General features: G+C 45.8%; 1 protein-coding gene across 3 annotated transcripts in view; it reads left to right on the top strand.

Annotated features, from left to right (window-relative positions):
* LOC115168684 (S-adenosylhomocysteine hydrolase-like protein 1) overlaps nt 1-24,851 on the top strand; it is a 52,733-nt gene that overhangs the window by 15,874 nt on the left and 12,008 nt on the right. For 2 of the 3 annotated variants that reach the window (XM_029724166.1, XM_029724167.1), the window contains exons 2-9: nt 13,122-13,236; nt 13,658-13,801; nt 22,386-22,486; nt 22,810-22,912; nt 23,450-23,544; nt 23,852-23,958; nt 24,106-24,222; nt 24,645-24,797. In XM_029724166.1, coding sequence (XP_029580026.1) covers nt 13,122-13,236; nt 13,658-13,801; nt 22,386-22,486; nt 22,810-22,912; nt 23,450-23,544; nt 23,852-23,958; nt 24,106-24,222; nt 24,645-24,797 — 935 coding nt within the window. Of the gene's footprint in view, nt 1-13,121; nt 13,237-13,657; nt 13,802-22,385; nt 22,487-22,809; nt 22,913-23,449; nt 23,545-23,851; nt 23,959-24,105; nt 24,223-24,437; nt 24,465-24,641; nt 24,798-24,851 lie in introns of all 3 variants that reach the window. The other variant, XM_029724168.1, reaches the window with a different exon arrangement.

Raw genomic sequence — 24,851 nt, 5'->3', positions numbered from 1 at the left:
CATGGAACTCCCTTCCATCTCATATTGCTCAAATAAACAGCAAACCTGGTTTTAAAAAAAACGATAAAGCAACACCTCACGTCACAATGCCTCTCCTGTATTTGACCTATATAGTTTGTGTGTATGTACTGATATGTAGGATATGTGTGTCTTTTTTGAAATATATGTAGTTCTGTCCTTGAGCTGTTCTTGTCTATTAGTATTCTGTATTATGTCATGTTTTGTGTTCTGTGTGGACCCCAGGAAGAGTAGCTGCTGCTTTCGCAACAGCTAATGAGGATCCTAATAAAATACCTAAACAATTTCCCCATGTCATTGGAGTGAAAGAAAACAGGAAATTCCCTTAAATTGATGACTTTTTGCAAATCCAATAAGTTTTCCACGTTGATTCAACGTCATCATATTCAGTTTTGGGGTTGAAATTATGTGGAAACAACTTTGATTCAACCAGTTTTGGCCCAGTGGGTAACTTCTACTCTTCAAACTACTAACTAGGTATATAGCTAACTAACCAACTCCACTACTGACTAGGTATATAACTAACTAACTAACTAACTAACTAACTAACTAACTAACTAACTAACTAACTAACTAACTAACTAACTAACTAACTAACTAACTAACTAGGTATATAACTAACTAACTAGGTATATAACTAACTAACTAACGAACTAACTAGGTATATAACTAACTAACTAGGTATATAACGAACTAACTAGGTATATAACTAACTAACTAACTAACTAACTAACTAACTAACTAACTAACTAACTAACTAACTAACTAACTAGGTATATAACTAATTAACTAGGTATATAACTAACTAACTAGGTATATAACTAACTAACTAACTAACTAACTAGGTATATAACTAACTAACTAGGTATATAACTAACTAACTAGGTATATAACTAACTAACTAACTAACTAACTAACTAACTAACTAACTAGGTATATAACTAACTAACTAGGTATATAACTAACTAACTAACTAGGTATATAACTAACTAACTAGGTATATAACTAACTAACTAGGTATATAACTAACTAACTAACTAGGTATATAACTAACTAACTAGGTATATACCTAACTAACTAACTAGGTATATAACTAACTAACTAACTAGGTATATAACTAACTAACTAACTAGGTATATAACTAACTAACTAGGTATATAACTAACTAACTAGGTATATAACTAACTAACTAGGTATATAACTAACTAACTAACTAACTAACTAACTAACTAACTAACTAGGTATATAACTAACTAACTAGGTATATAACTAACTAACTAACTAGGTATATAACTAACTAACTAGGTATATCACTAACTAACTAGGTATATAACTAACTAACTAGGTATATAACTAACTAACTAACTAGGTATATAACTAACTAACTAACTAGGTATATAACTAACTAACTAGAAGACAGTTCCAGTCATGGTAGTAAGTGTTAACACATGACATTTGTTTCTGTGTTTTGGGTTAGGCCTCACTAACAATACTGGTTTTGACTTGTGTACCTTTTATTATCGTCATTGTAAAGTATGGATGACCATGCAATGACTACCCTACACACATTGTGTGCATCATACTCCAATGAAACCAATAATAGCCAAGTGACTGTTGTTAGATTGCCTCCTTGTTGTCTGTGAGCTATCCCTTGTGTGTTGTGTCAACACGTCGGCTCCGCACGTGTCGTTTTCAGTCCAAACACAACCTATGGTCATTCTAAAATATAGCAACAGAACATCCAGGAAGCTGACTATGCAGGAATGGATGGCCTGGGAGGTTGTCCTTGTAACAGTATAGCTTCCGTCCCTCTCCTCGCCCCAACCTGGGCTCAAACCAGGGATCCTCTGCACACATCAACAACTGACACTCACAAAGTGTCGTTACCCATCGCTCCACAAAAGCCGCGGCCCTTGCAGAGCAAGGGAAACAACTACTTCAAGGTCTCAGAGTGAGTGACGTCACTGATTGAAACGCTATTAGTGCGCACCACCGCTAACTAGCTAGCCATTTCACACCGGTTACATCCTTCTCTTCACTCTTCACGTTGTGTTGAGTTGCATGAGTTAAATGAAAGAAGGAATGTCTGAAACTCTTGCAGAGGGACACATCTAGAGACATCACACACGCGCACACACAGACACACACAAACACCCAGACACGCCCACACACACACACACACACACACACACACACACACACACACACACACACACATACACCCAGACACGCCCCCACACGCGCGCATACATACACACACACATTCACACTGAAACACACACTCAGGTACGTACACACACACACACACACACACACAGATACAGACACAAACACGCACACACACACACACACACACATACACCCAGACACGCCCCCACACGCGCACATACATACATTCACACCGAAACACACACACACTCAGGCACGTACACACACACACAGATACAGACACAAACACACACACACACACATACACAGACAAACATGCACACACACACACACACACACAGGCACGCATACACACACAAACCTAGAGAGACATACTTGTTAAAGCAGAGTTTTGGTGGACACTGTGGCGCTGTGGAAGTGTCATTGAGGAGTGAGGACACTGGACATTGTGGCGCTGTGGAAGTGTCGTTGAGGAGTGAGGACACTGGACATCGTGGCGCTGTGGAAGTGTCGTTGAGGAGTGAGGACACTGGACATTGTGGCCCTGTGGAAGTGTCGGTGAGGAGTGAGGACAATGGACACTGTGGCGCTGTGGAAGTGTCATTGAGGGGTGAGGACACTGGACATTGTGGCGCTGTGGAAGTGTCATTGAGGAGTGAGGACACTGGACATCGTGGCCTTGTGGAAGTGTCGTTAAGGAGTGAGGACACTGGACATCGTGGCCCTGTGGAAGTGTCGTTGAGGAGTGAGGACACTGGACATCGTGGCCCTGTGGAAGTGTCGTTGAGGAGTGAGGACACTGGACATCGTGGCCCTGTGGAAGTGTCGTTGAGGAGGGAGGACACTGGACATCGTGGCCCTGTGGAAGTGTCGTTGAGGAGTGAGGACACTGGACATCGTGGCCCTGTGGAAGTGTCATTGAGGAGTGAGGACACTGGACATCGTGGCCCTGTGGAAGTGTCGTTGAGGAGTGAGGACACTGGACATTGTGGCCCTGTGGAAGTGTCGTTGAGGAGTGAGGACACTGGACATCGTGGCGCTGTGGAAGTGTCGTTGAGGAGTGAGGACACTGGACATTGTGGCTCTGTGGAAGTGTCATTGAGGAGTGAGGACACTGGACATCGTGGCCCTGTGGAAGTGTCATTGAGGAGTGAGGACACTGGACATCGTGGCCCTGTGGAAGTGTCATTGAGGAGTGAGGACACTGGACATTGTGGCCCTGTGGAAGTGTCATTGAGGAGTGAGGACACTGGACATTGTGGCCCTGTGGAAGTGTCATTGAGGAGTGAGGACACTGGACATTGTGGCCTTGTGGAAGTGTCATTGAGGGGTGAAGACATTGTGGCCCTGTGGAAGTGTCATTGAGGAGTGAGGACACTGGACATTGTGGCCCTGTGGAAGTGTCGTTGAGGAGTGAGGACACTGGACATCGTGGCCCTGTGGAAGTGTCGTTGAGGAGTGAGGACACTGGACATCGTGGCCCTGTGGAAGTGTCGTTGAGGAGTGAGGACACTGGACATCATGGCCCTGTGGAAGTGTCATTGAGGGGTGAAGACATTGTGGCCCTGTGGAAGTGTCGTTGAGGAGTGAGGACACTGGACATCGTGGCCCTGTGGAAGTGTCGTTGAGGAGGGAGGACACTGGACATCGTGGCCCTGTGGAAGTGTCGTTGAGGAGTGAGGACACTGGACATCGTGGCCCTGTGGAAGTGTCATTGAGGAGTGAGGACACTGGACATCGTGGCCCTGTGGAAGTGTCGTTGAGGAGTGAGGACACTGGACATTGTGGCCCTGTGGAAGTGTCGTTGAGGAGTGAGGACACTGGACATCGTGGCGCTGTGGAAGTGTCGTTGAGGAGTGAGGACACTGGACATAGTGGCTCTGTGGAAGTGTCATTGAGGAGTGAGGACACTGGACATCGTGGCCCTGTGGAAGTGTCATTGAGGAGTGAGGACACTGGACATCGTGGCCCTGTGGAAGTGTCATTGAGGAGTGAGGACACTGGACATTGTGGCCCTGTGGAAGTGTCATTGAGGAGTGAGGACACTGGACATTGTGGCCCTGTGGAAGTGTCATTGAGGAGTGAGGACACTGGACATTGTGGCCTTGTGGAAGTGTCATTGAGGGGTGAAGACATTGTGGCCCTGTGGAAGTGTCATTGAGGAGTGAGGACACTGGACATTGTGGCCCTGTGGAAGTGTCGTTGAGGAGTGAGGACACTGGACATCGTGGCCCTGTGGAAGTGTCGTTGAGGAGTGAGGACACTGGACATCGTGGCCCTGTGGAAGTGTCGTTGAGGAGTGAGGACACTGGACATCATGGCCCTGTGGAAGTGTCATTGAGGGGTGAAGACATTGTGGCCCTGTGGAAGTGTCGTTGAGGAGTGAGGACACTGGACATCGTGGCCCTGTGGAAGTGTCGTTGAGGAGTGAGGACACTGGACATCGTGGCCCTGTGGAAGTGTCGTTGAGGAGTGAGGACACTGGACATTGTGGCCCTGTGGAAGTGTCGTTGAGGAGTGAGGACACTGGACATCGTGGCCCTGTGGAAGTGTCGTTGAGGAGTGAGGACACTGGACATCATGGCCCTGTGGAAGTGTCATTGAGGGGTGAAGACATTGTGGCCCTGTGGAAGTGTCGTTGAGGAGTGAGGACACTGGACATCGTGGCCCTGTGGAAGTGTCGTTGAGGAGTGAGGACACTGGACATCGTGGCCCTGTGGAAGTGTCGTTGAGGAGTGAGGACACTGGACATTGTGGCCCTGTGGAAGTGTCGTTGAGGAGTGAGGACACTGGACATCGTGGCCCTGTGGAAGTGTCATTGAGGAGTGAGGACACTGGACATCGTGGCCCTGTGGAAGTGTCGTTGAGGAGTGAGGACACTGGACATCGTGGCCCTGTGGAAGTGTCGTTGAGGAGTGAGGACACTGGACATTGTGGCCCTGTGGAAGTGTCGTTGAGGAGTGAGGACACTGGACATCGTGGCCCTGTGGAAGTGTCGTTGAGGAGTGAGGACACTGGACATCGTGGCCCTGTGGAAGTGTCGTTGAGGAGTGAGGACACTGGACATTGTGGCCCTGTGGAAGTGTCATTGAGGAGTGAGGACACTGGACATTGTGGCCCTGTGGAAGTGTCATTGAGGGGTGAAGACATTGTGGCCCTGTGGAAGTGTCATTGAGGAGTGAGGACACTGGACATCGTGGCCCTGTGGAAGTGTCGTTGAGGAGTGAGGACACTGGACATCGTGGCCCTGTGGAAGTGTCGTTGAGGAGTGAGGACACTGGACATCGTGGCCCTGTGGAAGTGTCGTTGAGGAGTGAGGACACTGGACATCGTGGCCCTGTGGAAGTGTCATTGAGGGGTGAAGACATTGTGGCCCTGTGGAAGTGTCATTGAGGAGTGAGGACACTGGACATCGTGGCCCTGTGGAAGTGTCGTTGAGGAGTGAGGACACTGGACATCGTGGCCCTGTGGAAGTGTCGTTGAGGAGTGAGGACACTGGACATTGTGGCCCTGTGGAAGTGTCGTTGAGGAGTGAGGACACTGGACATCGTGGCCCTGTGGAAGTGTCGTTGAGGAGTGAGGACACTGGACATTGTGGCCCTGTGGAAGTGTCGTTGAGGAGTGAGGACACTGGACATCGTGGCCCTGTGGAAGTGTCGTTGAGGAGTGAGGACACTGGACATTGTGGCCCTGTGGAAGTGTCGTTGAGGAGTGAGGACACTGGACATCGTGGCGCTGTGGAAGTTCATTGAGGAGTGAAGACATTGTGGCCCTGTGGAAGTGTCGTTGAGGAGTGAGGACACTGGACATCGTGGCCCTGTGGAAGTGTCGTTGAGGAGTGAGGACACTGGACATCGTGGCCCTGTGGAAGTGTCGTTGAGGAGTGAGGACACTGGACATCATGGCCCTGTGGAAGTGTCATTGAGGGGTGAAGACATTGTGGCCCTGTGGAAGTGTCGTTGAGGAGTGAGGACACTGGACATCGTGGCCCTGTGGAAGTGTCGTTGAGGAGTGAGGACACTGGACATCGTGGCCCTGTGGAAGTGTCGTTGAGGAGTGAGGACACTGGACATCGTGGCCCTGTGGAAGTGTCGTTGAGGAGTGAGGACACTGGACATTGTGGCCCTGTGGAAGTGTCGTTGAGGAGTGAGGACACTGGACATCGTGGCCCTGTGGAAGTGTCATTGAGGAGTGAGGACACTGGACATCGTGGCCCTGTGGAAGTGTCGTTGAGGAGTGAGGACACTGGACATTGTGGCCCTGTGGAAGTGTCGTTGAGGAGTGAGGACACTGGACATCGTGGCGCTGTGGAAGTGTCGTTGAGGAGTGAGGACACTGGACATTGTGGCTCTGTGGAAGTGTCATTGAGGAGTGAGGACACTGGACATCGTGGCCCTGTGGAAGTGTCATTGAGGAGTGAGGACACTGGACATCGTGGCCCTGTGGAAGTGTCATTGAGGAGTGAGGACACTGGACATTGTGGCCCTGTGGAAGTGTCATTGAGGAGTGAGGACACTGGACATCGTGGCCCTGTGGAAGTGTCGTTGAGGAGTGAGGACACTGGACATCGTGGCCCTGTGGAAGTGTCGTTGAGGAGTGAGGACACTGGACATTGTGGCCCTGTGGAAGTGTCGTTGAGGAGTGAGGACACTGGACATCGTGGCCCTGTGGAAGTGTCGTTGAGGAGTGAGGACACTGGACATCGTGGCCCTGTGGAAGTGTCGTTGAGGAGTGAGGACACTGGACATTGTGGCCCTGTGGAAGTGTCATTGAGGAGTGAGGACACTGGACATTGTGGCCCTGTGGAAGTGTCATTGAGGGGTGAAGACATTGTGGCCCTGTGGAAGTGTCATTGAGGAGTGAGGACACTGGACATCGTGGCCCTGTGGAAGTGTCGTTGAGGAGTGAGGACACTGGACATCGTGGCCCTGTGGAAGTGTCGTTGAGGAGTGAGGACACTGGACATCGTGGCCCTGTGGAAGTGTCGTTGAGGAGTGAGGACACTGGACATCGTGGCCCTGTGGAAGTGTCATTGAGGGGTGAAGACATTGTGGCCCTGTGGAAGTGTCATTGAGGAGTGAGGACACTGGACATCGTGGCCCTGTGGAAGTGTCGTTGAGGAGTGAGGACACTGGACATCGTGGCCCTGTGGAAGTGTCGTTGAGGAGTGAGGACACTGGACATTGTGGCCCTGTGGAAGTGTCGTTGAGGAGTGAGGACACTGGACATCGTGGCCCTGTGGAAGTGTCGTTGAGGAGTGAGGACACTGGACATTGTGGCCCTGTGGAAGTGTCGTTGAGGAGTGAGGACACTGGACATCGTGGCCCTGTGGAAGTGTCGTTGAGGAGTGAGGACACTGGACATTGTGGCCCTGTGGAAGTGTCGTTGAGGAGTGAGGACACTGGACATCGTGGCGCTGTGGAAGTGTCATTGAGGAGTGAAGACATTGTGGCCCTGTGGAAGTGTCGTTGAGGAGTGAGGACACTGGACATCGTGGCCCTGTGGAAGTGTCGTTGAGGAGTGAGGACACTGGACATCGTGGCGCTGTGGAAGTGTCATTGAGGAGTGAGGACACTGGACATCGTGGCCCTGTGGAAGTGTCGTTGAGGAGTGAGGACACTGGACATTGTGGCCCTGTGGAAGTGTCATTGAGGAGTGAGGACACTGGACATCGTGGCGCTGTGGAAGTGTCGTTGAGGAGTGAGGACAAATCAAATCAAATCAAATCAAATTTATTTATATAGCCCTTCGTACATCAGCTGAAATCTCAAAGTGCTGTACAGAAACCCAGCCTAAAACCCCAAACAGCAAGCAATGCATGTGAAAGAAGCACGGTGGCTGGGAAAAACTCCCTAGGAAAAACTCCTGAGAAAGGCCAAAAACCTAGGAAGAAACCTAGAGAGGAACCAGGCTATGAGGGGTGGCCAGTCCTCTTCTGGCTGTGCCGGGTGGATATTATAACAGAACATGGTCAAGATGTTAAAATGTTCGTAAATGACCAGCATGGTCAAATAATAATAATCATAGTAATTGTCGAGGGTGCAACAAGCACGTCCGGTGAACAGGTCAGGGTTCCGTAGCCGCAGGCAGAACAGTTGAAACTGGAGCAGCAGCATTGCCAGGTGGACTGGGGACAGCAAGGAGTCATCATGCCAGGTAGTCCTGAGGCATGGTCCTAGGGCTCAGGTCCTCCGAGAGAAAGAAAGAAAGAGAGAAAGAGAGAATTAGAGAGAGCATATTTACATTCACACAGGACACCGGATAAGACAAGAGAATACTCCAGATGTAACAGACTGACCCTAGCCCCCCGACACATAAACTACTGCAGCATAAATACTGGAGGCTGAGACAGGAGGGATCAGAAGACACTGTGGCCCCATCCGATGATACCCCCGGACAGGGCCAAACAGGCAGGATATAACCCCACCCACTTTGCCAAAGCACAGCCCCCACACCACTAGAGGGATATCTACAACCACCAACTTACCGTCCGAAGACAAGGCCGAGTATAGCCCACAAAGAGGACACTGGACATTGTGGCCCTGTGGAAGTGTCGTTGAGGAGTGAGGACACTGGACATTGTGGCCCTGTGGAAGTGTCGTTGAGGAGTGAGGACACTGGACATCGTGGCCCTGTGGAAGTGTCGTTGAGGAGTTAGGACACTGGACATCGTGGCCCTGTGGAAGTGTCGTTGAGGAGTGAGGACACTGGACATCGTGGCCCTGTGGAAGTGTCGTTGAGGAGTGAGGACACTGGACATCGTGGCCCTGTGGAAGTGTCGTTGAGGAGTTAGGACACTGGACATCGTGGCCCTGTGGAAGTGTCGTTGAGGAGTGAGGACACTGGACATCGTGGCCCTGTGGAAGTGTCGTTGAGGAGTGAGGACACTGGACATCGTGGCGCTGTGGAAGTGTCATTGAGGAGTGAGGACACTGGACATTGTGGCGCTGTGGAAGTATCAATGAGGAGTGAGGACACTGTCTGTTAATGAAACCTAATGATGTGAAATGACCACAGGGAAACAGAGCTATGATATGGATACATCACTGGTACATTAGTGTCTTAAGGCTGAGTTGTTAGCTGGCCAGGGACGATGCTCTGTTTCTGACCTTGTGCTGCACCCAGTCTGTCTTCTTTGTTTGTTTGTGCGTGTGTGTGTGTGTGTGTGTGTGTGTGTGTGTGTGTGTGTGTGTGTGTGTGTGTGTGTGTGTGTGTGTGTGTGTGTGTGTGTGGTGTCAGGTTGGGTATTTTGACAACAACTTAAATAAAAGGCTATACATAGAAGTGGACAATAAAGATCTATTCTGTTACTGGGGTCTACTTTGGGTCCGGTAAAGTAGTCCCTGTTTATTATCCTGGTGGAACCAGCCTGATCGCTGCCTTCAACCTTCTATTATCCTGGTGGAACCAGCCTGATTGCTGCCTTCAACATTCTGTTATCCTGGTGGAACCAGCCTGATCGCTGCCTTCAACCTTCTATTATCCTGGTGGAACCAGCCTGATCGCTGCCTTCAACCTTCTATTATCCTGGTGGAACCACCCTGATCGCTGCCTTCAACATTCTATTATCCTGGTGGAACCAGTCTGATCGCTGCCTTCAACATTCTATTATCCTGGTGGAACCAGCCTGATCGCTGCCTTCAACCTTCTATTATCCTAGTGGAACCAGCCTGATCGCTGCCTTCAACCTTCTATTATCCTGGTGGAACCAGCCTGATCGCTGCCTTCAACATTCTATTATCCTGGTGGAACCAGCCTGATCGCTGCCTTCAACCTTCTATTAACCTGGTGGAACCAGCCTGATCGCTGCCTTCAACCTTCTATTATCCTGGTGGAACCAGCCTGATCGCTGCCTTCAACCTTCTATTATCCTGGTGGAACCAGCCTGATCGCTACCTTCAACCTTCTATTATCCTGGTGTAACCAGCCTGATCGCTGCCTTCAACCTTCTATTATCCTGGTGGAACCAGCCTGATCGCTGCCTTCAACAGTCTATTATCCTGGTGGAACCAGCCTGATCGCTGCCTTCAATCTTCTATTATCCTGGTGGAACCAGCCTGATCGCTGCCTTCAACATTCTATTATCCTGGTGGAACCAGCCTGATCGCTGCCTTCAACATTCTATTATCCTGGTGGAACCAGCCTGATCGCTGCCTTCAACCTTCTATTATCCTGGTGGAACCACCCTGATCGCTGCCTTCAACATTCTATTATCCTGGTGGAACCAGCCTGATCGCTGCCTTCAACATTCTATTATCCTGGTGGAACCAGCCTGATCGCTGCCTTCAACCTTCTATTATCCTGGTGGAACCAGCCTGATCGCTGCCTTCAACCTTCTATTATCCTGGTGGAACCAGCCTGATCGCTGCCTTCAACATTCTATTATCCTGGTGGAACCAGCCTGATCGCTGCCTTCAACATTCTATTATCCTTGTGGAACCAGCCTGATTGCTAGATATCATACTTCTCTTTTTCTGAGGATATCTGTGGTGATGTCACTACGAGGTAAGTCAGTGGTGATGTCACTATCAGGTAAATCAGTGGGGATGTCACTACCAGGTAAATCAGTGGTGATGTCACTACCAGGTAAATCAGTGGTGATGTCACTACCAGGTAAATCAGTGGGGATGTCACTACCAGGTAAATCAGTGGTGATGTCACTACCAGGTAAATCAGTGGTGATGTCACTACCAGGTAAATCAGTGGGGATGTCACTACCAGGTAAATCAGTGGTGATGTCACTACCAGGTAAATCAGTGGTGATGTCACTACCAGGTAAATCAGTGGGGATGTCACTACCAGGTAAATCAGTGGTGATGTCACTACCAGGTAAATCAGTGGTGATGTCACTACCAGGTAAATCAGTGGTGATGTCACTACTAGGTAAATCAGTGGTGATGTCACTACCAGGTAAATCAGTGGGGATGTCACTACCAGGTAAATCAGTGGTGATGTCACTACCAGGTAAATCAGTGGGGATGTCACTACCAGGTAAATCAGTGGGGATGTCACTACCAGGTAAATCAGTGGTGATGTCACTACCAGGTAAATCAGTGGTGATGTCACTACCAGGTAAATCAGTGGTGATGTCACTACCAGGTAAATCAGTGGGGATGTCACTACCAGGTAAATCAGTGGTGATGTCACTACCAGGTAAATCAGTGGGGATGTCACTACCAGGTAAATCAGTCTGTTCTCACTCTCTAAGCTTTAAAAGGTCGCTCCACAGAGCTGTACCTCCAACACCATGGCTGTCTCAGTTGCCCTTATTGACTCAGTTAAAACTCTCCCTTAATCTCTTTAATATCCAACACCATACTGTGTGTTTCTTCCAGGATGAGTGTCTTTCTATCGGCCCACACTGATCTCTCTCTGTGTGTGTGTGTGTGTGTGTGTGTGTGTGTGTGTGTGTGTGTGTGTGTGTGTGTGTGTGTGTGTGTGTGTGTGTTTGTGTGTGTGTACTTCCAAGAAGAAGCGTGTTAGTCCAGACTGATCTCGTAACAGCAAAACAAAGTAGTTAGAGGATTAGTCAAGTATATTTATTTTCTAATCCACTCAATAGGGTTGGTTTACCATTCACTTTGATAACAACTTTATATACACTGGCTCCAGGTCATCTATAAGTCTTTGCTAGGTTAAGCTCCGCCTTATCTCAGCTCACTGGTCACGATAACAACAACCACCTGTAGCACGCGCTCCTGCAGGTATATTTCACTGGTCAAAGCCAACACCTCCTTTGGCCGCCTTTCCTTCCAGTTCTCTGCTGCCAATGACTGGAACAAATTGCAAAAATCGCTGATGTTGGAGACTTATATCTCCCTCACTAATAACTTTAAGCATCAGCTGTCAGAGCAATTTACCGATCGTTGCAGCTGTACACAGCCCATCTGTAAATAGCCCATCCAATCTACCTACCTCATCCCCATATTGTTTTTATTAACTTTTTTGCTCTTTTGCACACCAGTATCTCTACTTGCACATCATCATCTGCACTTCTATCACCCCAGTGTTAATTTGATAAATTGTAATTACTTTGCTACTATTGGTGTCACATCCTGACCAGCAGAGGGTGTAGTTGTGTAGTATTTTGGTCAGGATGTGGCAAAAGATGTCTGTATGTTTGTTCTGGGTTGTATGTTTCTATGTTGGCCTGTGTGGCTCCCGATCAGGGACAGCTGGTTATCGTTGTTCCTGATTGGGAGTCATATATTAGGTGTGTGTTTTTCACTTGGGTTTGTGGGTTGTTGCGCTAGCACTGCTATTGTTTTGTATGTATAGCCTGTTAGCCTGTCGTGAGTTGTTATTGTTTTTCCGTGTTTGCTTCATTCTTTACATTAAAAAGATGAGTATCCACATCCCGCTTGCATTTTGGTCATCCATTCCCAACGAAGACTGCCGTTACAATTGGCCTATTTATTGCCTTACCTCCTTACTCCATTTGCACACACTGTATTTAGATTTTTCTATTGTGTTATTAACTGTACTTTTGTTTATCCCATGTGTAACTCTGTTGTTTTGTCGCACTGCTTTGCTTTATCTTGGCCAGGTCACAGTTGTAAATGAGAACTTGTTCTCAATTGGCCGACCTGGTTAAATAAAGTTGAAATAAAAAATAAATAAATACAGTAATAAGTTCTGGTTTGGTCAAATACAATCTGATTTGTCTTTATATTTACAGAAACTATAGCCTCGTGCTAACAAGTGAGTTTCGTGACAAGATCAATATGATCCAATTACTATCTGGTCAAGGTTTGTCGCATTTACACATTGTAATAAAATGTGTCTCTTGTCCTTCCACTGTGTCAACATTGTATCTCACTGTATCTGTATCTCTGACTGTATCTCTGACTCACCCCATCTCACTGAATAAAGATTACACCATTATGCGAGAAGGCGAGTAACTCATGCCCCTCCCCCTTCTTCTTCTTCTTCAGATCCAGTTTGCTAACGCGGAAGATAAACAGGAGTTTCAGAAGTACCCCACTAAGGCCGGCCGGCGCTCCCTCTCTCGCTCCATCTCCCAGTCCTCCACAGATAGCTACAGCTCAGGTAGATCACATACACACACACACACACACACACACACACACACACACACACACACACACACACACACACACAACACACACACACACACACACACACACACACACACACACACACACACACACACACACACACACACACACACACACACACACCACACACACACACACTTACAGAGTACACACACACACTTACAGAGTACACAGGCATAGCTCCACACAGCAATAGGTGCTGGTGATTAACAAGGTAGCAAAAGTCCTCAATCAAGGATTTATTAGCTGACAATCCTTCTATTATTCAACTGATATAAAAGACCATGTCAAGCTACTAACTACAGTGCCTACTATAGACTGGTATACTAGAAATCACTTCATTATGTGTCTCTGACTCTTTGTCCTCCTCCCTCCCCCCACGTAATGTCCAGCTGCATCCTACTCAGACAGCTCAGATGACGAGACCTCTCCTCGGGACAAGGCCCAGGCCAACTCCAAGGGCAGCAGCGATTTCTGCGTTAAGAACGTCAAACAGGCAGAGTTCGGCAGACGGGAGATCGAGATCGCAGAGCAAGGTGTGGAATCACCACTGTCTGGCATCTATTTTCAGGCATCCACGGTCTTTGCATCCACTTTCTGGCTTCCACGGTCTTTGCATACACTTTCAGGCATCGTTCTGATAGCAACTATGGTAGATTTGCAACCAGGCCAGCCCAGTACAGCTTACATTGGCTGGGCTCATTATTGTGAAAAGGATAAAGTGTAAGTGCTGATTCAGGATCAGTGGGTTAGAGGGTACAGAGAGTGCTTAGAGCTGCCATGTACCTCGTCGAGGACTGACTCCGCATCAGTAATAAGAAGATAGAGCATACAAATCAAACTTTATTAGTCACATTCGCCGAATACAACAAGTGTAGACTTTATCGTGAAATGCTTACTTGCAAGCCCTTAACCCAACAGTGCAATTTTAAGAAGAGTTAAGAAAATAATAAAAAGTAACACAGTAAGTAACAATAACGAGGCTATATACAGGGGGTACCGGTACAGAGTCAGTGTGCGGGGGTACAGGTTAGAGGTCATTTGTACATGTAGGTAGGGGTGAAGTGACTATACATAGATAATAAACAGCGAGTAGCAGCAGTGTACAAAACAAATGGCGGGGGGGGGGGGGGGGGGGGTCGTCAATGTAATCCATTTGATTAATTGTTCAGCAGTCTTATGGCTTCGGGGTAGAAGCTGTTAAGGAACCTTTTGGACCTAGACTTTGGTCCTAGACCCTAGACAGATCAAACAGCAGTGTTCTCTGTACCTGCAATGTACTATTTTCAGACCCATATCACCTGAGAAAGTGCTTTGGTTGGAGCTCAAATAGCTGGGTTCATATAATATTATACTCATTACACCCATATCACATGGCGTCCTTTCTGCTGTGCTGGCTTTGTTTGACTTAATGATTTGCTATGGAAGTCATGGAAGTTCTACTAAGTTAACATATGGAATTGTTTTAAGATGGTCATACCAAGGATCATTTAGCCGTTTGATTCTGAATTTTAGGACCCCTTTAGGTATCAAAGAAATGTAGACAAAAAAATTGACATTATCTCTCTGGTTGTATAGACAGTATCTCTCTCTGGTTGTATAGACAGTATCTCTCTGGTTGTATAGACAGTATCTCTCTCTGGTTGTATAGACAGTATCTCTCTCTGGTTGTATAGACAGTATCTCTATCTGGTTGTATAGACAGTATCTCTCTCTGGTTGTATAGACAGTATCTCTATCTGGTTGTATAGACAGTATCTCTCTCTGGTTGTATAGACAGTATCTCTCTCTGGTTGTATAGACAGTATCTCTATCTGGTTGTATAGACAGTATCTCTCTCTGGTTGTATAGACAGTATCTCTCTCTGGTTGTATAGACAGTATCTCTCTCTGGTTGTATAGACAGTATCTCTATCTGGTTGTATAGACAGTATCTCTCTCTGGTTGTATAGACAGTATCTCTATCTGGTTGTATAGACAGTATCTCTCTCTGGTTGTATAGACAGTATCTCTCTCTGGTTGTATAGACAGTATCTCTATCTGGTTGTATAGACAGTATCTCTCTCTGGTTGTATAGACAGTATCTCTCTCTGGTTGTATAGACAGTATCTCTATCTGGTTGTATAGACAGTATCTCTCTCTGGTTGTATAGACAGTATCTCTCTCTGGTTGTATAGACAGTATCTCTCTCTGGTTGTATAGACAGTATCTCTATCTGGTTGTATAGACAGTATCTCTCTCTGGTTGTATAGACAGTATCTCTCTCTGGTTGTATAGACAGTATCTCTATCTGGTTGTATAGACAGTATCTCTATCTGGTTGTATAGACAGTATCTCTATCTGGTTGTATAGACAGTATCTCTATCTGGTTGTATAGACAGTATCTCTATCTGGTTGTATAGACAGTATCTCTCTCTGGTTGTATAGACAGTATCTCTCTCTGGTTGTATAGACAGTATCGCTATCTGGTTGTATAGACAGTATCTCTCTCTGGTTGTATAGACAGTATCTCTCTCTGGTTGTATAGACAGTATCTCTCTCTGGTTGTATAGACAGTATCTCTCTCTGGTTGAATAGACAGTATCTCTCTCTGGTTGTATAGACAGTATCTCTCTCTGGTTGTATAGACAGTATCACTATCTGGTTGTATAGACAGTATCTCTATCTGATTGTATAGACAGTATCTCTCTCTGGTTGTATAGACAGTATCTCTATCTGGTTGTATAGACAGTATATCTCTCTGGTTGTATAGACAGTATCTCTCTCTGGTTGTATAGACAGTATCTCTCTCTGGTTGTATAGACAGTATCACTATCTGGTTGTATAGACAGTATCTCTATCTGATTGTATAGACAGTATCTCTCTCTGGTTGTATAGACAGTATCTCTATCTGGTTGTATAGACAGTATATCTCTCTGGTTGTATAGACAGTATCTCTCTCTGGTTGTATAGACAGTATCTCTCTCTGGTTGTATAGACAGTATCACTATCTGGTTGTATAGACAGTATCTCTATCTGGTTGTATAGACAGTATCTCTATCTGGTTGTATAGACAGTATCTCTCTCTGGTTGTATAGACAGTATCTCTCTCTGGTTGTATAGACAGTATCACTATCTGGTTGTATAGACAGTATCTCTATCTGATTGTATAGACAGTATCTCTATCTGGTTGTATAGACAGTATCTCTATCTGGTTGTATAGACAGTATCTCTCTCTGGTTGTATAGACAGTATCTCTCTCTGGTTGTATAGACAGTATCACTATCTGGTTGTATAGACAGTATCTCTATCTGATTGTATAGACAGTATCTCTATCTGATTGTATAGACAGTATCTCTATCTGGTTGTATAGACAGTATCTCTATCTGGTTGTATAGACAGTATCTCTCTCTGGTTGTATAGACAGTATCTCTATCTGGTTGTATAGACAGTATCTCTCTCTGGTTGTATAGACAGTATCTCTCTCTGGTTGAATAGACAGTATCTCTCTCTGGTTGTATAGACAGTATCTCTCTCTGGTTGTATAGACAGTATCACTATCTGGTTGTATAGACAGTATCTCTATCTGATTGTATAGACAGTATCTCTCTCTGGTTGTATAGACAGTATCTCTATCTGGTTGTATAGACAGTATATCTCTCTGGTTGTATAGACAGTATCTCTCTCTGGTTGTATAGTCAGTATCGCTATCTTGTTGTATAGACAGTATCTCTCTCTGGTTGAATAGACAGTATCTCTCTCTGGTTGAATAGACAGTATCTCTCTCTGGTTGAATAGACAGTATATCTCTCTGGTTGTATAGACAGTATCTCTCTCTGGTTGTATAGACAGTATCTCTCTCTGGTTGTATAGACAGTATCTCTCTCTGGTTGTATAGACAGTATCTCTCTCTGGTTGTATAGACAGTATCTCTATCTGGTTGTATAGACAGTATCTCTCTCTGGTTGTATAGACAGTATCTCTCTCTGGTTGTATAGACAGTATCTCTCTCTGGTTGTATAGACAGTATCTCTCTCTGGTTGAATAGACAGTATCTCTCTCTGGTTGTATAGACAGTATCTCTCTCTGGTTGTATAGACAGTATCACTATCTGGTTGTATAGACAGTATCTCTATCTGATTGTATAGACAGTATCTCTCTCTGGTTGTATAGACAGTATCTCTATCTGGTTGTATAGACAGTATATCTCTCTGGTTGTATAGACAGTATCTCTCTCTGGTTGTATAGACAGTATCTCTCTCTGGTTGTATAGACAGTATCTCTCTCTGGTTGTATAGACAGTATCTCTCTCTGGTTGAATAGACAGTATCTCTCTCTGGTTGTATAGACAGTATCTCTCTCTGGTTGTATAGACAGTATCACTATCTGGTTGTATAGACAGTATCTCTATCTGATTGTATAGACAGTATCTCTCTCTGGTTGTATAGACAGTATCACTATCTGGTTGTATAGACAGTATCTCTATCTGATTGTATAGACAGTATCTCTATCTGGTTGTATAGACAGTATCTCTATCTGGTTGTATAGACAGTATCTCTATCTGGTTGTATAGACAGTATCTCTATCTGGTTGTATAGACAGTATCTCTCTCTGGTTGTATAGACAGTATCTCTATCTGGTTGTATAGACAGTATCTCTCTCAGGCTGTGCAGACAGTATCTCTCTCTGGTTGTATAGACAGTATATCTCTCTGGTTGTATAGACAGTATCTCTCTCTGGTTGTATAGACAGTATCTCTCTCAGGCTGTGCAGACCTAGATGATGAGGAAGTGCTCTGTAAGTGGTCCTAGAACCGCTGCCTGTGCCTTGACAGCTGTTGCTGGCATTTACTGTAAGCCTACTGCAGGCATATATAGATGAGCATGTGGTTTTACATGAATTGTAACCGACCACCTGGATTTGGTCTTACGTAGCAAAATTAGAAATTGTGTTTTTTACATTGGAGAAACGCAGACACAGAGCTACAACATGGTATATCATATACTGCATTTGAGGAACAATGGGAAAGTAATTCTGCTTTGAAAGTTGATAAACTTGTAACCTCACATTTGAGAAAATGGCATTTGAATGTTTTGGTACGTACTGGAGAGCTCTTCTTTGTCTACACCTGTTCGGCATCGTTCACACCCTCTTAAACTTTAGCTCCACCAATCTCTTTAAAGGTTTAATCTGAGCGTTCTGTCCTAACAACAGCAGTCAAACACCCAAGCTAACTGGCTAACAGTTGTCACAGTGACATTCTTTTTAAATGGACACTTGCATAGTGGAGTCTTTTGTTAAGCCATGTGGCTAGCTAGCTAAACAATGAACCATAATCACAACTCATAACGTTACTACTCAGCATTAGGCTATAGCAAGCAAAGCAAATGGCTCTGAGATACGAATAATAAGATTATACACGTACCGTTAGCTAGCTAGTCATCCAGCTAACGTTAGCTAGCTAACTAACAGTACACTTTAACTTGAAATAAAAATACTTTATGTCAAAATTAGAAATGTGTAATATCTGAAAATGTAGCTAGCTAGACTATCTTACCCGTATACATGAATGGACGCTTCTACCTCTGTCACAGATGCCGTGGTTGCCCTTAGTTTGAAGATGTAATCCGGAGACAGGTGTTTTCTCCATCTCCTTAGCTATCATACTCTAATTCCACTGATTTCTAAACTCGGTCCTCCACAAAGTGGAGTTCAGTTCTACTAAGCAATATATAAAAAATACAAAAAAAATGCGTTAGACAGGATTACATAGACATACTAACCAGCTCAAATAGACAGAAGCGTGCTATATGGCAGACCAAACCAAACTCATCTCTCGGCATGTCCACTCATTATCTCAGCCAATCATTGCTAGCGGGAAGGTTGCTGGCTTTTTCTGCGGCTAAACCAACTAGGCTCGTAATTTAACAATTTTATTCATATTTACAGATGGCATACAAGTTCGTTATTAAGGCACAGGAAAGTTCAAATGTTCCAGAAGGCATTTCTGGACAAAAATGTATTTTGATAAAAAAAATTACGATTATGTTCAAATGGCTGTGAAGTGGTGACCCGCGACATATGCCTAGTTTCCTGAAATGTGTCACAATTGTGCTCCATCTGTCGTTATCTTTCCACTTGCCTCTATTTCATATTTATTCCTGCTTCTCTTATCCTCGTATCAAATTGTATTGTATTTGTCACATGCGCCCGAATACAACAGGTGTAGACCATAAAATGCTTACTTACAAGCCCTTAACCAACAATGCAGTTTTAAGAAAATACCTAAAAAAAAGTACGAGAAAATAATAAATAATTAAAGAGCAGCAGTAAATAAGAATAGCCCGGGCTATATACAGGGGGTACCGGTACAGAGTCAATGTGCGGGGGCACCAGTGCCTTGGTCATTGAGGTAATATGTACATGTAGGTAGAGTTATTAAAGTGACTATGCATAGATGGTAACAGAGAGTAGCAGCAGTGTAGAGGGGGGGGGGATGCAAATAGTCTGGGTAGCCATTTGATTAGCTGTTCAGGAGTCTTATGGCTTAGGAGTAAAAGCTGTTTAGAAGCCTCTTGGACCTAGACTTGGTGCTCCGGTACCGCTTCCCGTGTAGTAGCAGAGAGTCTATAACTAGGGTCTATGACTAGGGTGGCTGGAGTCTGACAATTTTTAGGGCTTTCCTCTGACACCGCCTGGTATAGAGGTCCTGGATGGCAGGAAGCTTGGCCCTGGTGATGTACTGAGTGGTGCACACTACCCTCTGTAGTGCCTTGCAGTCGGAGGCCGAGCAGTTGCCATACCAGGCAGTGATGCAACCTGTAAGGATGCTCTTGATGGTGCAGCTGTAAAACGTTTTGAGGATCTGAGGACCCATGACAAATCTTTTCAGTCTCCTGAGGGGGAATAGGCTTTGTCGTGCCCTCTTCACAACTGTCTTGGTGTGCTTGGACCGTGATAGTTTGTTGGTGATGTGGACACCAAGGACCTTGAAGCTCTCAACCTGCTCCACTACAGCCCCGTTGATGAGAATGGGGGTGTGCTCGGTCCTCCTTTTCCTGTAGTCCACAATCATCTCCTTTGTCTTGATCACGTTGAGGGAGAGATGTTGTCCTTGCACCACACGGTCAGGTCTCTGACCTCCTCCCTATAGGCATTCTCATCGTTGTCGTGATTAGGCCTACCGCTGTTGTGTCATCAGCAATCTTAATGATGGTGTTGGAGTTGTGCCTGGCCGTGCAGTCATGAGTGAACAGGGAGTACAGGAGGGAACTGAGCACGCACCCCTGAGGGGCCCCCCGTGTTGAGGATCAGTGTGGCAGATGTGTTGTTTCCTACCCTTACCACCTGGGGGTGGCTCGCCAGGAAGTCCAGGATCCAGTTGCAGAGGGAGGTGTTTAGTCCCAGGATCCTTAGCTTAGTGATGAGCATTGAGGGCCCTATGGTGTTGAACGCTGAGCTGTAGTCAATGAATAGCATTCTCACATAGGTGTTCCTTTTGTCCAGGTGTGAAAGGGCAGTGTGGAGTGCAATAGAGATTACATCATCTGTGGATCTGTTGGTGCGGTATGCAAATTGGAGTGGGTCTAGGGTTTCTGGGATAATGGTGTTGATGTGAGCCATGATCAGCCTTTCGAAGCATTTCATGGCTACAGACGTGAGTGCTACGGATCGGTAGTCATTTAGGCAGGTTACCTTAGTGTTCTTAGGCACAGGAACTATGGTGGTCTGCTTGAAACATGTTGGTATTACAGACTCAGACAGGGAGAGGTTGAAAATGTCAGTGTAGACACTTGCCAGTTGGTCAGTGCATGCTCGCAGTCCACGTCCTGGTAATCCGTCTGGCCCTGCGGCCTTGTGAATGGTGACCTGTTTAAAGGTCTACGTCACATCGGCTGTGGAGAGCGTGATCACAAAGTCATCCAGAACAGCTGACGCTCTCATGCATGTTTCAGTGTTACTTGACCTCGAAGCGAGCATAGATGTTATTTAGCTTGTCTGGTAGGCTCGTGTCACTAGGCAGCTCTCGGCTGTGCTTCCCTTTGTAGTCTGTAATAGTTTGCAAGCTCTGCACATCCGACGAGCGTCGCAGCCGGTGTAGTACGATTTGATCTTAGTCCTCTATTGATGCTTTGCCTGTTTGATGGTTCGTCGGAGGGCATAGCGGGATTTCTTATAAGCTTCTGGGTTCTTATAAGCTTCCGCTCCTTGAAAGCGGCAGCTCTACCCTTTTGCTCGGTGTGAATGTTGCCTGTAATCTATGGCTTCTGGTTGGGATATGCACGGTCACTGTGGTGAAGACGTCCCCGATGCACTTATTGATAAAGCCAGTGACTGATGTGGTGTACTCCTCAATGCCATCGAAAGAATGCCGGAACATATTCCAGTCTGTGCTAACAAAACTGTAGTTTAGCATCCGCTTAATCTGGCCACTTTTTTTATAGACTGAGTCACTTGTGCTTCCTGCTTAAATTTTTAGCTTGTAAGCAGGAATCAGGAGGATAGAATTATGGTCAGATTTGCCAAATGGAGGGCGAGGGAGAGCTTTGTACGCTTCTCTGTTTGAGGAGTAAAGGTGGTCTAGAAATGGTCTTATGTAGCAAAATTGCACATTTAACATGCTGATAGAAATTATGTAAAACTGATTTAAGTTTCCCTGCATTAAAGTCCCCGGCCACTAGGAGTGCTGCCTCTGAATGAGCATTTTCCTGTTTGCTTATGACGGTATACAGCTCATTGAGTGCGGTTTTAGTGCCAGCATCTGTCTGTGGTGGTATGTAGACAGCTATAAAAAATTCAGAAGAAAACTCTCTAGGTTGATAGTGTTGTCTACAGCTTATCATGAAATGCTCTACCTCAGGCGAGCAAAACCTCGAGACTTCCTTAGATATCGTGCACCAGCTGTTGTTTACATATATGCATAGGCCCCCGCCCCGTGTCTTACCAGAGTCTGCTGTTCTATCCTGTCGATAGAGTGTATAACCAGCCAGTTGTATGTTCTTAATGTCGCCGTTCATCCAAGACTCGGTGAAACATAAGATATTACAGTTTTAATCTCTCATTCACTGTTTTGCTCTCCCACATCCAAATCCTTAACCTCTCACCTCTATCCCGCTCTCTGTATCTCCCTCCCCCCCCACAGATATGTCAGCCCTGATCTCCCTGAGGAAGAGAGCCCAGGCTGAGAAACCTCTAGCTGGGGCAAAGATAGTGGGCTGCACCCACATCACAGCTCAGACTGCAGTAGGTTATCTTGCTTTCTCCTCCACCATACACCATCTTAGATCCATAGACCTACAGTATATGAGAAGCCTCTAACTGGGGCAAAGATAGTGGCTTTTTGTTGTTGTTGCTGCCTCCTCCAGTAATACAATCATACTGTCTTTGCCTTTCCTGACTGTCAAATGAATCAGACATTCAGAGATGATGAACAGCTTGGCTTAAAGCACTTTGCTCCAGACATGTCAGATTACAGCTTGATAGATAGATGTTGGTGTTATTTTTTATGGTTTACATTTGCCTCAATGTAAGAGCTTATCGTGTGTGTGTTTGTGTGTTGCCCCCAGGTTCTGATAGAGACCCTAGTAGCTCTTGGAGCTCAGTGTCGTTGGACAGCCTGTAACATCTACTCTACTCAGAACGAGGTGGCTGCTGCCCTGGCAGAGACTGGTAAGAACACACATCACATAGTGGACCATCTCTCTCTCTTTCTGTTGCTCTGTTTCTGTCTCGCTCTCTTTCTCTCTGTGTCTCTGTCTCTTTCTGTCTCGCTCTCTTTCTCTCTGTGTCTCTGTCTCTTTCTGTCTCTCTCTTTCTCTCTGTGTCTCTGTCTCTTTCTGTCTCTTGCTCTCTTTCTCTCTGTCTATTTCTGTCTCTTTCTGTCTCTCGCTCTCTTTCTCTTTGTGTCTCTCTCTCTTTCTGTCTCTCGCTCTCTTTCTCTCTATGGCTCTTTCTCTCTCTCTCACTCTCTTTCTGTTTCTCTTTCTGTCTCTCTCTCTTTGTCTTTCTGTCTCTCTCGGTCTCTCTTTGTCTTTCCGTCTCTCTCTCTTTCTGTCTCTATCTCTCTTTCCCCCCTACCCCCACCCGCTCTCCCAAGCCGTTCATCCTCATTTTCTCTCTCCCTCTCCCCCAGCCATAATAAATACTAGCCTCTTCTTCATCTCTCTCTTCCTCTCTCTTCCCCTCTCTCTCTCCTCTCCCCTACAGGTGTGCCTGTGTTTGCATGGAAGGGCGAGTCAGAGGATGATTTTTGGTGGTGCATTGACCGCTGTGTCAACAAAGAAGGCTGGCAGGCCAACATGGTACCTAAATACTAAACTATTCAATAATAGATTTTACGTCAGACCTGGGTCAAATATTTACAATATGTATGCACTTGAGACGTGCTTGATTTAACTTACCAGGCACAATTGAACCACTGGAATAGTCCCAGTACTGAAAACATCATACTAGGCAAGCAAAATCATGCAAACCTCAGGTATTTCAGATAATGGAAATGCACACACATTCGCCTCCAATGTCTGCTTGACATTGATCATTGATGCAGTGATGCCCCACCCTACTGTGGAAGGTGATTGTTGACTTCACCATTTAATATGTTATTGTTAGATTCTGGATGACGGAGGGGATCTGACCCACTGGATTTATAAGAAGTACCCCAGCGTGTTTAAGAAGGCTCAGGGCATCGTGGAGGAGAGTGTTACTGGAGTCCACAGGTGAGAAAGAGCTTTCCCAAAACATTGGTCACATACATTCACAGCAAGAAGAGATATTTTTTTTAAACTTTTTTTGTCATTGGTCCAGTTTATTCTCCGTTAGTCTGTGGCTCACCTTAAAGACTTCTTTATTTCCTTTATTCTCAGGTTGTACCAGCTGTCCAAGGCAGGCAAGCTGTGTGTCCCGGCCATGAATGTGAACGACTCGGTTACCAAGCAGAAGTTTGACAACCTCTACTGCTGCAGAGAGTCCATCCTGGATGGGTGAGGAGGAGTTGTCATGTAGAATATAGTACAGTAACTACTGCTGCAGAGTCCATCCTGGACGGGGAGTTGTCATGTAGACTATAGTACAGTAACTACTGCTGCAGAGAGTCCATCCTGGACAGGGAGTTGTCATGTAGAATATAGTACAGTAACTACTGCTGCAGAGAGTCCATCCTGGACAGGGAGTTGTCATGTAGAATATAGTACAGTAACTACTGCTGCAGAGAGTCCATCCTGGACGGGGAGTTGTCATGGTAACATTCACAACTATTCGTTCTCTACTTAGACATGAAAGATCTTCCTCCATGGAATCACAAAATATGTCCCCAAGCAGATCAGAGTGTTTTTATTTTTTAGTTTGTGATAGTTGTCATACACAACCTTCTAATCCAAATAATGTATTTCCCTTCTTGCTGTAGTTTGAAGAGGACCACTGATGTGATGTTTGGAGGGAAACAGGTGGTGGTGTGTGGTTATGGAGAAGTGGGTAAGGGTTGCTGTTCTGCTCTGAAGGCTATGGGAGCCATCGTCTGCATCACAGAGATAGACCCCATCTGTGCCCTGCAGGGCTGGTAAGAAACCTCAGGGCGACATTTTACTCTTCTTAAAATATATATATATTTTTT

The sequence above is a fragment of the Salmo trutta genome, chromosome 30, assembly GCF_901001165.1.
Source record: "Salmo trutta chromosome 30, fSalTru1.1, whole genome shotgun sequence".
In the NCBI taxonomy this organism is placed as follows: Eukaryota; Metazoa; Chordata; class Actinopteri; order Salmoniformes; family Salmonidae; genus Salmo; species Salmo trutta.
This window is presented reverse-complemented; position numbering and strand designations above follow the sequence as displayed.